At 36.8% G+C, this 13,323-nt stretch overlaps 1 protein-coding gene across 3 annotated transcripts in view; it reads right to left on the reverse strand.

Annotated features, from left to right (window-relative positions):
* LOC121737308 (protein dead ringer) overlaps window positions 1-13,323 on the reverse strand; it is a 129,914-nt gene that overhangs the window by 71,240 nt on the left and 45,351 nt on the right. For 2 of the 3 annotated variants that reach the window (XM_042128948.1, XM_042128946.1), the window contains one exon: window positions 12,867-13,139. In XM_042128948.1, coding sequence (XP_041984882.1) covers window positions 12,867-13,139 — 273 coding nt within the window. The remainder of the gene's footprint in view (window positions 1-12,866; window positions 13,140-13,323) is intronic. The other variant, XM_042128947.1, reaches the window with a different exon arrangement.

The following is a 13,323-nucleotide window of genomic DNA, read 5'->3' on the forward strand; positions in this document are numbered from 1 at the left end:
CTATTCCTATCTCTAGTAGGGCAAAACCAGAGATAGATCAAATATTGGGAACGGTCGTAAGTAATTCATAATATTATCAACTAATCAATAAAAATAGTTAATTAGGTTTTACTTATTGAAGTACAGTATTAATTGACACAAACAAAAATACCCAAATCGTGCAAATATTCACATTTAGACTGGACTATTTTTGGAGAATTGTGTCGTAATTAGGGGGTCCAATAACAGGGGGTCTATTATCGGTGATAATTAAATCGAACGGTGATAAATCTTCGGCCCCCCGTGCGAAACGAAACGTGTTGGGAGTACACCCCCAAATTGAAATTATCAAATAGATCACTCGATTGAGATGTCTTCATTGTCATCATCATCATCATCAACCTGCCATAGGTTAGTAGAAAAATTACTGTCTAGCTATTGCGGTCCCTGAGATACAGCTTGATGACAGATAGACGGACAAACGGACATACAGCAAAGTCTTATCAATAGTGTCCCGTTTTTACCCTTTGCGTATTAGAAACCTCAATTATTATTGTCATAATATGTAGTCTATTCTACCCTAAAGCACAGGATTACTATATAAATAGACTAAAATATTTTAAATATTTTTTGTTTCAAAAAATATCTCTGCAATGGCTAGATCGATTTTGACGCAAATTTCACCGGCATATAGCTTTTAACGAGTAACTTAGATATCAGCTTTCAATCATCATCATTACAATATATATTTATCTATTCGAATTTATAGTGACAGAACTATAGGTCTACCAGAATCTGATGGCAAATTTTGATGGCAGCCTTTCAATAAATATTTTTGATCATTGGATAAATTTTTATATTTGCATGTTTCACACACATAATAAGCCGCTTGAGGAAAAAAAGGATCAAAATGTTTTATACCTATTATCCCGGTATTGCTAGAGTCAATTTATTTTCTCACTTTTTGCCATCAGATTCTGATAGACCTACTTATATTAATTATGCTTATTGGTTTCTGTAGAATGTAAATATTACTATTTTGTAAGACTAAATTGAACAAAAAAGTAAGAGACAGAAAGGAAAAGTAACTTACTCACCAATCTATACCAAAAACAAAAGCATCAGCCTATTCAACCCTTCCCAGTAAGCTTATCAGCTCATAAAATAGTTATTAACGATAGCTTATCTATTGTAATGATGATTGGGACCAAAAATATTCGTGACTAGGACCAAAACGGACAGATTATACTATACAACAGATTATAGAATAAAGACCACTAGGACCACATGTTTCCGATTTGCAAATTGCAAATAACCATACAAATATATGTATTTTTTATGAAATAAGGGGGCAAACCAGCAAACGGGTAACCTGATGGAAAGCAACTTCCGTCGCCCATGAACACTCGCAGCATCAGAAGAGCTGCAGGTGCGTTTCCGAGGGAATAGGGTCCTTTTAAGAGGGAATAGGGTAATGGGTTAATAGCTATGTCCACACTGTGCACTTTCATCTTCAATTTTCGTCATCAACTTTCATATTACGCATTCAATTATTGAATGCGTCAAGGAACGCCACGCCAATATTGTCATTTTTGAAGTTTTGGACACGGTCAGAGGGCATGCGTCGCGGGCATGCCTCACGTTCGCTGTTATTAACGCATGCCCATGACGAACACAAAAAGGCACAGTGTGGACAAAGCTATTATAGCTTCGCATAATAGCGAATTCATTTATGACGCAGTCGACCCAGGCATGAGATAAGCACAAAAATGCGCGATTCACACGAAACATTTCAATTGATATCTAAAAATATCCAAATCAAAGAGCCACAAAAATAGACATGTTTGTGAGGATAGACGCTGTACGTTCTCACTGGGACATAAATTATTGAAATTGATAAAACACCAGTTGGTCAGCTCGTTAAGAAGGAGATGTTGCATGCGGTGAGTCCAAACAAACTTTTATAAGGATCCCTTTGGTCCTTGGCGGTATCATAGTTACACAAATAAATAGCTCTGATTAATTTACATCCAATTTCTTGAAAGTTTCCGCTCAAATTTGGTGGACTTATGATTCCGTTCGCAAACGCGCGATTTGGCGGAAATGTAAATGACAGAGCGACCGCGACGCTAATAAAAATCGTTAAATATAATATACAGCCATCAGTTTAACACTAGAAAGACCGAAATTCTGAACTTCCTAGAAAAACCAAGAGCGGTCAAATGACCCGTCGTATGTTTTAACGTTTTTTGTGTGTCTCATTATTTTACTTTTGCATTTTATTGATCATGTAATTATTTATAAATCTAACTTAATCAAATTTTAGAACAAATATTTAAGAAAATAATTTAAAAAGCATTTTATAGACCTACTACTGATATAATTCACATTATAATAACTCCACAAGACTTATTGGTTTTGTTCCTGTAGTTGAGCATAAAACACAGTTTTTATACATTTTATATTTTCTCATTTTGGCATTCAACGGTAAAATGACTTGAATGTAAAGTAAATCATGCCAAGAAGCCATGAGAATATTGGTGAAAATTCTCTATTGGAGGTCAAAAATATTTCCGTTGCCCATGGACACTCGCAACATCAGAAGAGCTGCAGGTGCGTTGCCGGTCTTTTAAGAGGGAATAGGGTAAAAGGGGAGGGTAGGGATGAGAAGGGAAGGGAAAAGGGGAGGGTAGGGAAAGGAATAGGGTAGGGGATTGGGCCTCCGGTAAACTCACTCACTCGGCGAAACACAGCGCAAGCGCTGTTTCACGCTGGTTTTCTGTGAGAACGTGGTATTTCTCCGGTCGAGCCGGCCCATTCGTGCCGAAGCATGGCTCTCCCACGTCTATGTCCAGAAAATTTATCGATAGATTATTTTTTGGTGCTTGAGCTACGGAAAATTTCTTAAATTTTCCGTAGCTCAAGCACCAAAAAATATACAAAGTTGCTTTCATACGACAAATTCGATAACGTTACGACTTACGAATACTTTGCTGTCGTGCTAGGTTTGGTCAAAGTGGACCCGATCACGATGTTTATTTGTCCGTGTAGACAGTACTGTTAAGTCATTAAGTGGTCTCCGGGAACTTCATCAAAGAGCTGTTTGTTTTTACACAATTTGATCAAGGGAGAGGCATTTAGGGGTTTCCACATAAAAGGGATGGGAAAAAGGCAATAAGGTAAGCGCTTACCAGCTTTACTAGAAGAGTCATAAGAGATTTCATGGTGGTATTCAGAAAAGTGATGATGGTAAACGCTTACCACTAGAGGTGTCACAAGACTCGACAGGTTTCATTGGAGCACTGAACTGTCTCGGCGAGACAACGTAAGTGGTAATTATTAAGCTTTTTTATATAAAATTGGAGGGGCAAACGAGCAAGCGGGTCGCCTGATGGAAAACAACTACCGTCGGCCATGGCCGCTCGCAACATCAGAAGAGCTGCAGGTGCCTTGCGCCCTTTTAAGAGGGTAAGGGTATTACGTCCTCTTTTCGAAGGTTTTTACATTAATTAATAATTAGCAATTACATAACTATTTGTGTATTGATATTATTATTCGTAGATATTATTATAAAGTATAACATATGCGATCGATAACTTTGATACCGGCTACTACATATTATTATAATCAAGGCGATAAAGGCGCGCGTACACGCGTCGCGAATTGCTAAAGGCGCGCACACACGCGGGGCGAATCGCTAAAGCCGCCGACGAGTGACCTAATAAACAATTACATTCAATGTTCCCGGTTTATCGACCGAATCGGCGATTGTTTGTTATGTGGAACTATACATATTTATATGTATTTTATAAATTGCTGAGATATATTTTATCACCAATGCAACCGCCTCTAGTGCCTAAAATCTGTAACATATTTCTTAAGGTAACTAACAAAATACTTAGAGCCTAAGGGTCAACCCACACGTACCACAACCACAGGAGATCGCAACGAGAAAATGTCGTCGATAGTGGTTACGTGTGAATGGTGTCGCTGCAGCTTTTTGTAGTTACGTTGTGGTACCGACAAATGTATCGTTTGTTTTTCTTATGAAATAGAAAAAAAATATATGATATCAAAATATGTATCTGAATCCAAATTTGGAACAGGAAGCGATATAGCGACACCCTCACGCACACATTCGCACCATCCCTCAACTTGTCGTTTTATATTAGGAACAAAATATGAGTGAGATAACAATACTAACTTACGGCCGATTTCTGAAGTTTTTTGACTGTTAATCCATTTACTTACGCATTTGATTGGCTACTGAAGGAAAACATCGCGAGGAAACCCGCACATAGTTGGTCCCAGACGTATTGACCTGCTCATTGCTCTGGACTAGGCCGACTATCTTGCGAGAATGCCGTATGTGATTGGGCAACCATACGGACATTAAAAGACTGTCCCAGGCAGTTTGTATTCATATTATATTCTGTGCTACAGTATTTGAAAAATCCATACTAATATTATAAATGCGAAAGTGTGTCTGTCTGTCTGTCTGTCTGTTACCTCTTCACGCCCAAACGGCTGAACGGATTTTGCTGAAATTTGGCATAGAGATATTTTGAGTCCCGGGAAAGGACATAGGATACTTTTTATTCCGGAAAAATGTACGGGTCCCATGCGATAAACGAGTTTTGGCGCAACGGAGTTGCGGGCGTCATCTCATCATCATCATCAACAGTACTGTATAAACATCCACAATGGGTGCAAAGGCCTTTTTTTGGCTAACGTCAAAATATTAGCCAGTTAACAACGCTGTTAAATAGATAAACTCAAAACTCAACTCAACTCGTCAAAAAAACCTATTGTGGTGTTGAGAGCCGACTTCAGCATTATCACAACGAATAAGAATCATTTATTTGCAGAAAGTACCCTTATAATAGATGTTACAATAATTATAGTACAGGTTCCAGTCTTCCTATAGTTCTTGCAATCTACGAGTGCGCGGCGCCCTTAGTTGTGTGAGTGACCATATCTATACACGCGTACATGGCTCGCTCGCTACTGACTGCTCCGTCAGGTACGCACACTAACGAAAATGTCTATTCACATTATAACTACAAATAAAGGCTGCGCGCGCTCGTAAATTGCAAGAACTATAACCTAATAACGAAAATTTCGAAATATGAAGCGTTTCGATCAAAACCTGTCCCAGTTGTAACTAACCAATACAAAAAACGATCCACCATTTTACAGTTACAGCTCACAGCGATCTTGAAACTACTTGAGGATCACATTTTTTGTGCATTATTTATTTTTTGCCCGGGGTGGCATTCTGGCATCGAAATAATCACCACATGTGCGACGATAAACATTTTATAGGAATGTAAGGAGGTAAAAACTGCGCCCAAATGTGGCGTTCGATATTGGGATTAGGCGGAGGAAGTCATGATTTACTTCCCTTATAATTAATATATAATATTTAACTAGCTGTTGCCCGCGACTTCATCGGCATAAACTTTAGTTATGTTTCTATATGAATTTCAAGGAGTCCCGTCGATTTCGCATGGATTGCATCATCAGATCACCACTTTTGTGACCATGTGACCGAAATCGGGCTTCACCTTAAACAACAACAAAATAATTTTGAAAATCGGTCCACAAATGGCGTAGTTGTCCGAGAACAAATACATAAAAATCATCCTCCTTTTCGGAAATCGGTTAAAAAGTACCCTAAGTTATTCCTTACTGCATCAGCTATCTGCCAAAAAAATTCCCGTCAAAATCGCTCCAGCCATTTCGGAGATTAGCCGGAACAAACAGACAGACATACAGACAAAAATTGTAAAAAATGTTGTTTTGGTGTATGTAGCGTATATACATTCATATGCATGTAGTAAAAAACGGTTCTTTCAATATTACAAACAGACACTCCAATTTTATTTATATGTATAGATGTATAGAAGTATAGATTAGAGTTAGAACAAGAGTTGTTTACAGGAAGCTTATGATTAAAAAAGCAATAAATTTACTGTCGCCAAGAAAGTACTCGAAATGGGATTTAAGGGACGCTAAGCACTTGAGTTGCGTATTTTATCGCTTGATTTTTTTGCTTCAAATTCGATACACGACGGGCGACCAATATAATTTATAAGTGTAATCCTCAAAATTCTTCTGCATTTAGATAGCTTACATAGAACTTACATTAGTTACATATTATTATCTAGTATAAAGCCATATCACTTATCAGTGAATAGTAATTACTAATTATTCTTCCTTCGTATTGAATCGAACGCACGCACTCTGAAATCTGAATACGCGTAATTTTAGACAACTTGAAGTTGCAAAACAATGTTAAGGGACACTAACCTAACCTAACCTAACCTAACAAAAATCCATGTTTAATACATCAGTATTAAACATGGATTTTTGTTAGGTTTCATATCAAGAATTTACAGGTTAAGTTCCTAAGTCCGGTTTCTGTGGTTTTTAATAGGTTTTTTACAGCGTTGTTGATTGGTTGACGTTGATATTAGCCAATCAAAATCGCAATCAATAAAATGTGGCTTTGTGGTTCGAAAACTGTCAATAGGAATTTCGCGCATTTTCCACCTACCACCAGGCAGGCAGGTGTCGTGTCGAACAGCAGCCAAATGTCTATATAGCATTTCAGAAGCCATAAGTACATTTATAACGTGACTAGCGACCCGCCCCGGCGTCGCACGTCACATAAAATATAAAGCCACTGAAAAAATGATTAAAATCGATTGCCTATGATCCTTCATTTCTTCATTTCATTCATTGTACCATCTTATTTTACCATATTTTGCAAATAAAATTATTATTATTATTATTCACGTGGTCTACTTCTAATCTGTGCCAAATAACATAAAAATTGCTCCAGTAGTTCAATAAATAGGCTATCTAACACTGAAAGAATTTTTCAAATCGGACCAGTAGTTTCTGAGATTAGCGCGTTCAAGTTGGCCCTTTCAAAAATAAATCCCCGTTTTTTCCACATTTTCCTCTATTGCTTCGCTCCTATTAATCTTAGCGTGATAAAATATAGCCTATATCCTTCCTCCATAAATGGGTAGATAGCCCATTTATGGAGGAAGGATATAGGCTATATTTTATTTATTACTATATATTTTATTACTGAAAGAATCATCAAAATCCGTTGCGTAGTTTTAAAGATTAAAGGGAACAAAGGGACATGAGGGAAAAAAAGCGACTTTGTTTTATAATATGTATAGATAGAAGATATAGCATGTATTACATATCCAAATCATCACGCTATCACCGCACAATGGAATTACATAAACACGCACGTCCTTGATACTACTGAGGGTGCTATTTCTGTCCCGCAGATGCTCCCTGTGTCCCGTGCTCACTATTTTTGTCCCCCCCTGTCCCCCCTTCCCCCTGTCCCTCTGTCCCTCTCCTCCGTCTCTCCCTATGCACTCACCCCGCGCGTGCAGTAATACGAAACTTAGTTTCTTATCCCCTTACGATAATCACGTTTGTAAAAATATGCTCGTGATATGGAATGGGTGGTTTATGCGTCTTATATTAATTTTAAATGTGTTTTAGCTTAGTTATCCGGCGTTGTATCTTCGACTTTTTAAGTATCTCAGACTCTGAGATTCATCGCTACCTATATTGTCGGACTTTGTTTGTTTGCACATTGTGTTTTTTTTCTCTTATGTCTATTACATTTGTAAATAAATTGTTAGTCAAGGGGACTAGGTAGAGGATTTTGTAAAATCCTTACCTAATTGATTTAGTGTACATGGAAACGAGTTGCTATTATATTATATCTAAGGGTATAGCCTGTGCGTTGATATATCAGTAGATCAACTTTGCCATTGATATACTTTACTATATTTTTTTACTGTATCTTGTCTATGGTTTTAACCAATTTAATTTCGCTTTTTGTTGTTTTTCGTGCTTACACTCTATATTCTAGTCCTATCTCCTATTCTATCTTTATCTAGATTTTATCATAGTCACATAGTCTATGGTTCACAATATAATTTCGCATCTAATGCAGTTATATTTAGTGCGGGCCGGGCCGGAACCCGAGACGATAATGCCCGCTGAGGTGATACATATGGCGGTGTCGGATTTGACGCATGCAACACTTTTTACCATATGAAAATGGACTGAAAATCTTGATTGAACGTCGATTTTAGTCAGTCTGTAGCCGATAGTTTTATAATACAGCTTTTATGTACTCATACAGACAGACCAAACCTTACAAATTAGAACCTAATAAAAAGAAAATACTATTCTCATAAACGTCCAAACGACTTACTTTTGGACTTTTGAGCTTTTGGCCAAAGAATGCTTTTGACGTTGAATTGGCATTTTATGAGTACCTATACTATTACCCCCTTACTAATAAACGCTGTATAAGCTTTGAATAGTTATACAGTGTTTTGTCTTCTTCAATCCAATAAAAAATGTCACTTGTGTGACAGGAACAAAACACTGTATAACTTTAGGCGGAATCATGCCGAACTTCCGCCAGAGAACTTCGGCATGGTGTGTTTAGACACTTACTAGTTGTATCATACGCACACGCTGTTGAGTTTCTTTTGCCACCATATTTATCAAAATCTGACAAGTAATTTAGACGCTAAGGCGGAATATACACATTTACATAGGCATAACCCTTCCTTCAATTGGGTAATAATAAACTTTGATTTAATAAAGTGTTATCAAGCTGACATCGAACCCCCGTCGCTCGACGGAAATAACTCGGGGGCGCAGATAGTGCGCGCGCGCAGATTATGACGTTACTGCTGTCAAACTGACAGTTGACGCGTCAATTACAATGTGCAATTACAGTACAATTATTATAAGTCTAATGAAGTATGGTAAGCTACAAGCTACTAAAAATCATGAAATGTTTGGTTTCTTTCGAATTGCTCTTTTAATATTTTCAATTTAAATTTTAAATCTTCTATTTCGTTCTAATTATTATGTTTTTTTTAATTACTGATTGTCATACTAACATGTCGAACAATTAAATGTAATGATTATGTATGTTAATAATAGGATGTTAACTACTTTATAATCGTTCGAAATCTAATAAATTGTCTTTAATTATTATGAACACGGAAAACTCCATTTAGAATCGTAAAACTAACAGTAATAATAGTATTATTCCTATTATTATTGTTCAGAATAACAATTATTAACATTAAATTGTCAATAAATAGAAACTGAAATCACTCAATTAATCGACCAAACTTTTACAAAACTCTCGGCCGTACTACTTTAACCCTTAACCCCGACATTAAAAAAACAAAACGTCATTAAACGAATCGAATTCGAATTTCGAACATTCCGGAACGATAAACGAACAAGATAACGCGTCTAGACGAAATAAATATGGCTCTCGAATGCCAGAAACGTTGCTCACTTGGCTAATCGCTGTTTTTTACCCCACCTACTGCACTTAAAGCGAATCTACCATGTGATGTACGCTTAACGTTTTAAGATAGGCTCTATGGGTGTGGGGGACTTGATGTAGTCAGTATTCTTATTTATTACGTTTTTCATAGCTGAGTTTAAAAGGCAAGTTTTTACTTATAATATGACCCGTCGCAACTATTAACCATATCGTCCCTATCCCTAGTTGGGTAGTACTTATATATATTTTACTGTACGCAGATTTTAGGCGTTACAATAACATTTTTTTTATTACTTACTGATATTGTGTAACTGTCACCAACACGTACTTTTTTCGCTCAATCGTTAATCGTTATGATCAATCTTTGACACTCTTTCCACGTAACCACTTAGATTATCTTATTTTATTTATCTATTTACTTAACCCTATATCAGCACAATAATTGTTTTATTTTCTATTTCTTCCTTTATTTTGGCACGATTCCCACCAAACGTAGGAATGGAATACATCAGGCGTGTATCACGAGCCCCCCGGCGCGGGAGTAATGCGGGGCCGTGTCACCGTGTACGTGTTCGATTCCCGACACGTACGATAAAATCTATGGGAATATTTCGCCATATAAAAACTAGGCTTTGCCTCAGAGACAAATAGATCTGAGCCCAATCAAAGAAACATAAAGACTTCACCTACATAACGTATTCAGCGAGTGATAAAAAAACTAACACGAAATTCTTACTAAATACGAAATTCGTTTATTAAGCAACCGTACAATTTTCCGGGACAAAAACCGTTATATTATGTTCACAGGACATAAAAGTATCTAGATACCAAATTTTAAGAAGAGGTAACAGACAGACAGACGTATATGCATGTCATAGAAAACACATGAGACGTCATCTTTGATGCATCACCCCAGCTAAAAAGCAAAAGTATATTATCAACTTACAGCCTTGCAAACATTAATTACTTTTCAAAATGATTATGCAAGTTACCTACCTATTGAAAAACAGAATTAAAAATAATGCAGAATATCGTTATTACTTATGAAACAATAGTTATATAAGGCGAACAAAGTATGACAATACAAAGTTGAATGAAGCAATAAAAGTACGGACAGAAATAACTCTCTTTGAGCGTGATCGAAATAATCGGTACAATTATTGCAATAAAAGAGTTTATTGCAATAAAGAAGTTAACAGGTTGTTAACTACTGCAACAAAAGGAGCAACCTTCATGCTTTTCGAAGCTTTTGGTTGCGCAAAACCAACTTTAGTCTTAAAGAACCCCGGAGATTCGGCGGATCCTTTTACGTAACATAAGAGTGGTTTGGAAGTTCAATATTATGGCACTTGTTGCTTTAAAAGCTGCTAAGCTGCTTTTAAATTTAAATTATAATTTAAGCATATATACCCAGACTATGTTGTTTTAATCGATTTTAATATAGCTTTTGTCCAGCTTTGGTCTCGAATCCATCAGATAAACGTTAAAAAAAACTTATTGGGAGTCTTGACCAATAACCAATCAGAATTCAGAACGCGTCTGACGTAAATTTGAGATTGAAGTATGATTATGAGCATACCATTCTATAAATTTACTACATCTAGATTCGAGACAGCATCAAAATCATATTGATTTAAATTATTCTACGAAATAGATACGGTAGCAGTTTCAACCGACCTACAGAAATATTATAGTCGTCACAATAATCGATGTCTACTTTATGCGTCTTGTCTACAGGAATATAGTCATCAAAATTGTCAAAGCCATAAACACAAGTCGCCACAGTCCCCTCATGACATGATTATTACCCACCCTTTGTATCCCTACATAAAATATGTAACGAATAGCCGCCTGACCGTTTAGCGAATAAAGCGAGCGCCTAATGTGATGGAATATGAATAACTTATATAACCCTTCTGTAGGGTTGCGGGGTTGCCGAGGGTTGCTGGTAAGGGTTGCACTGTGATTGGTATCGTGACGTAAATATTTATACCAAAACATGCCCGGCTGACAGCGTAATTGCATTTGAATATGGTAAACGTTTGTGCGTCTGGAAACCATTCATTTGTTTCTTTTAGAAATAGCGTACTTTGATTGCTGTTATAGTTTACGTGACAATTCGTGTACGTGTAGACTTCAAATGTCGTAGGCAATGGCTGCAAATATTCACGCAATTTTGAATGCGCCCCACGTACAACGTTTTTGGGGAAAAAACCACACTAAAACTCGGTTTTCTGTATGTACGGATAAGACCGAGATTTAGTGTCGTTTTTCCGCCAAAAATTTGTGAAAACTGACTTTTTTGTATCTTATGCGTACTTTGATTGTAATTATAGTTTACGTGACAATTTATGTACGTGTAGATTTCAAATGTCGTAGGCAAATGGCAATGACTGCGAATATTCACGCAATTTTGAATGTGCCTCACCGGCCTTGTACGTTTTTGGGGGGAAAACGACACTAAAACCCGGTTTTCTCTATGTACGGTTATGGTATATTTTTCCGCCAAATAATTGTGAAAATCGACTTTTTCGTTTCTTTAAATCTGAGAAAGTACAGTTTCCCAGTTTCTCTTTATTATATTTTATAATATTACGCAATATGTAACATTTAGAATATATTAAGTACTATAGTTTGTGCGTTCTAAGATGATACGGGTGACAGTTTTCATGTTCCTTGCTACGGGTTTTTTTTACAAGAAAACAAAAAAAATCAAAATGTAATAAATTATATTCCATCTACAAAAACAAATGTTTCCTATAATTGTAAATGAATAAAAATGAAAAGATGCTAAATGCTAACTTATTAATAAAAATAATAAATATTAACTGTGAAATAGGAGTATAAAATTTTTGTTACGAAAACATTTGAAAAATGTCATATGCATTCAGAAACGGAACTTATGTCAATAGATATTGACTCTGTTGAATCGAAATCAAATCGATAAAAAGGGCGGCCATCTTAAATCGCCGGCACCACTGAAATGTCAGTACGAAATCGATAATTTCGATTGCAATTCCTTTACGAAGTGATTCGATATTTTTAAACTATCGATTAATTTTTATTAGGTAACTTCCCTACTATTGTCAATTATAATGTGTCACGCATATCATCATAAAACGCACAAACTATAGGGAAGAATGAATTTCAAGTGTGTCATATTGATTTATCACATACGGAAACCTAAACTTCAATGGAGACATCTAAATCGCCAATATGATTTGCGAGAGCTGTATCGATGAATACACACATCAGTCATAACTCATAAGTCATAACTTATACCTCCTCATATTAGAAATGACTCGATCTTAAATATTTATAAATATTAAATTATAAACATTATCGCTCAATCGGTTTCTCGGCAATATCTCTGCAAAAAGGAAAGAAGACGTACAAATCAAAGTTTGATTTCCATAAAACAGCGCATTTGGGCAACCACCTAGCAAAGATCTCCCAAATACTTTAAAACAAAAGAACACATTATTACTGTATCTTAATGTAAATATCTAAAAAACGATCATACCTGACGGACCTGCTTATACTGTTCTTCGAAGCTCCACCCGGCGGCACTGCCTTCTGACGATGATGAGGACGCGGAACCAACGGGCTGCTGAGGCGGCGGCGGCGGTGGTTGCGCGGGGGCCACGAAGGCTGGTGGGTTGTAGAAGTTGCCTGTGCCCCCGGCGATGGCGAAAACGTTGTTGGTGGTAGACAGGGAGGCGCCTTGAGCCAGGGAGACGAGCGACGAGAGATGTGGGTGGAGTGAAGTCTTGAAGGACTCAAAGTTTTCGCGCATCTGAAAGAGAAGAGGGTGTGAGTATTTTCTAATTTGTAGCAAAAATTAGTTTATTTAGATACCTATTTTAAAAAACCTTTGACTTTGACCTTAAAGTATTGGACTTAGGTGGTGGATTCAAGCTATCGAAGGTGGTTGGTATGCTAGGTCAGGCCGAAGCCCTGCAGGTTATAAACATACACGT

This window comes from Aricia agestis, chromosome 20, assembly GCF_905147365.1.
Source record: "Aricia agestis chromosome 20, ilAriAges1.1, whole genome shotgun sequence".
Classification (NCBI taxonomy): Eukaryota; Metazoa; Arthropoda; class Insecta; order Lepidoptera; family Lycaenidae; genus Aricia; species Aricia agestis.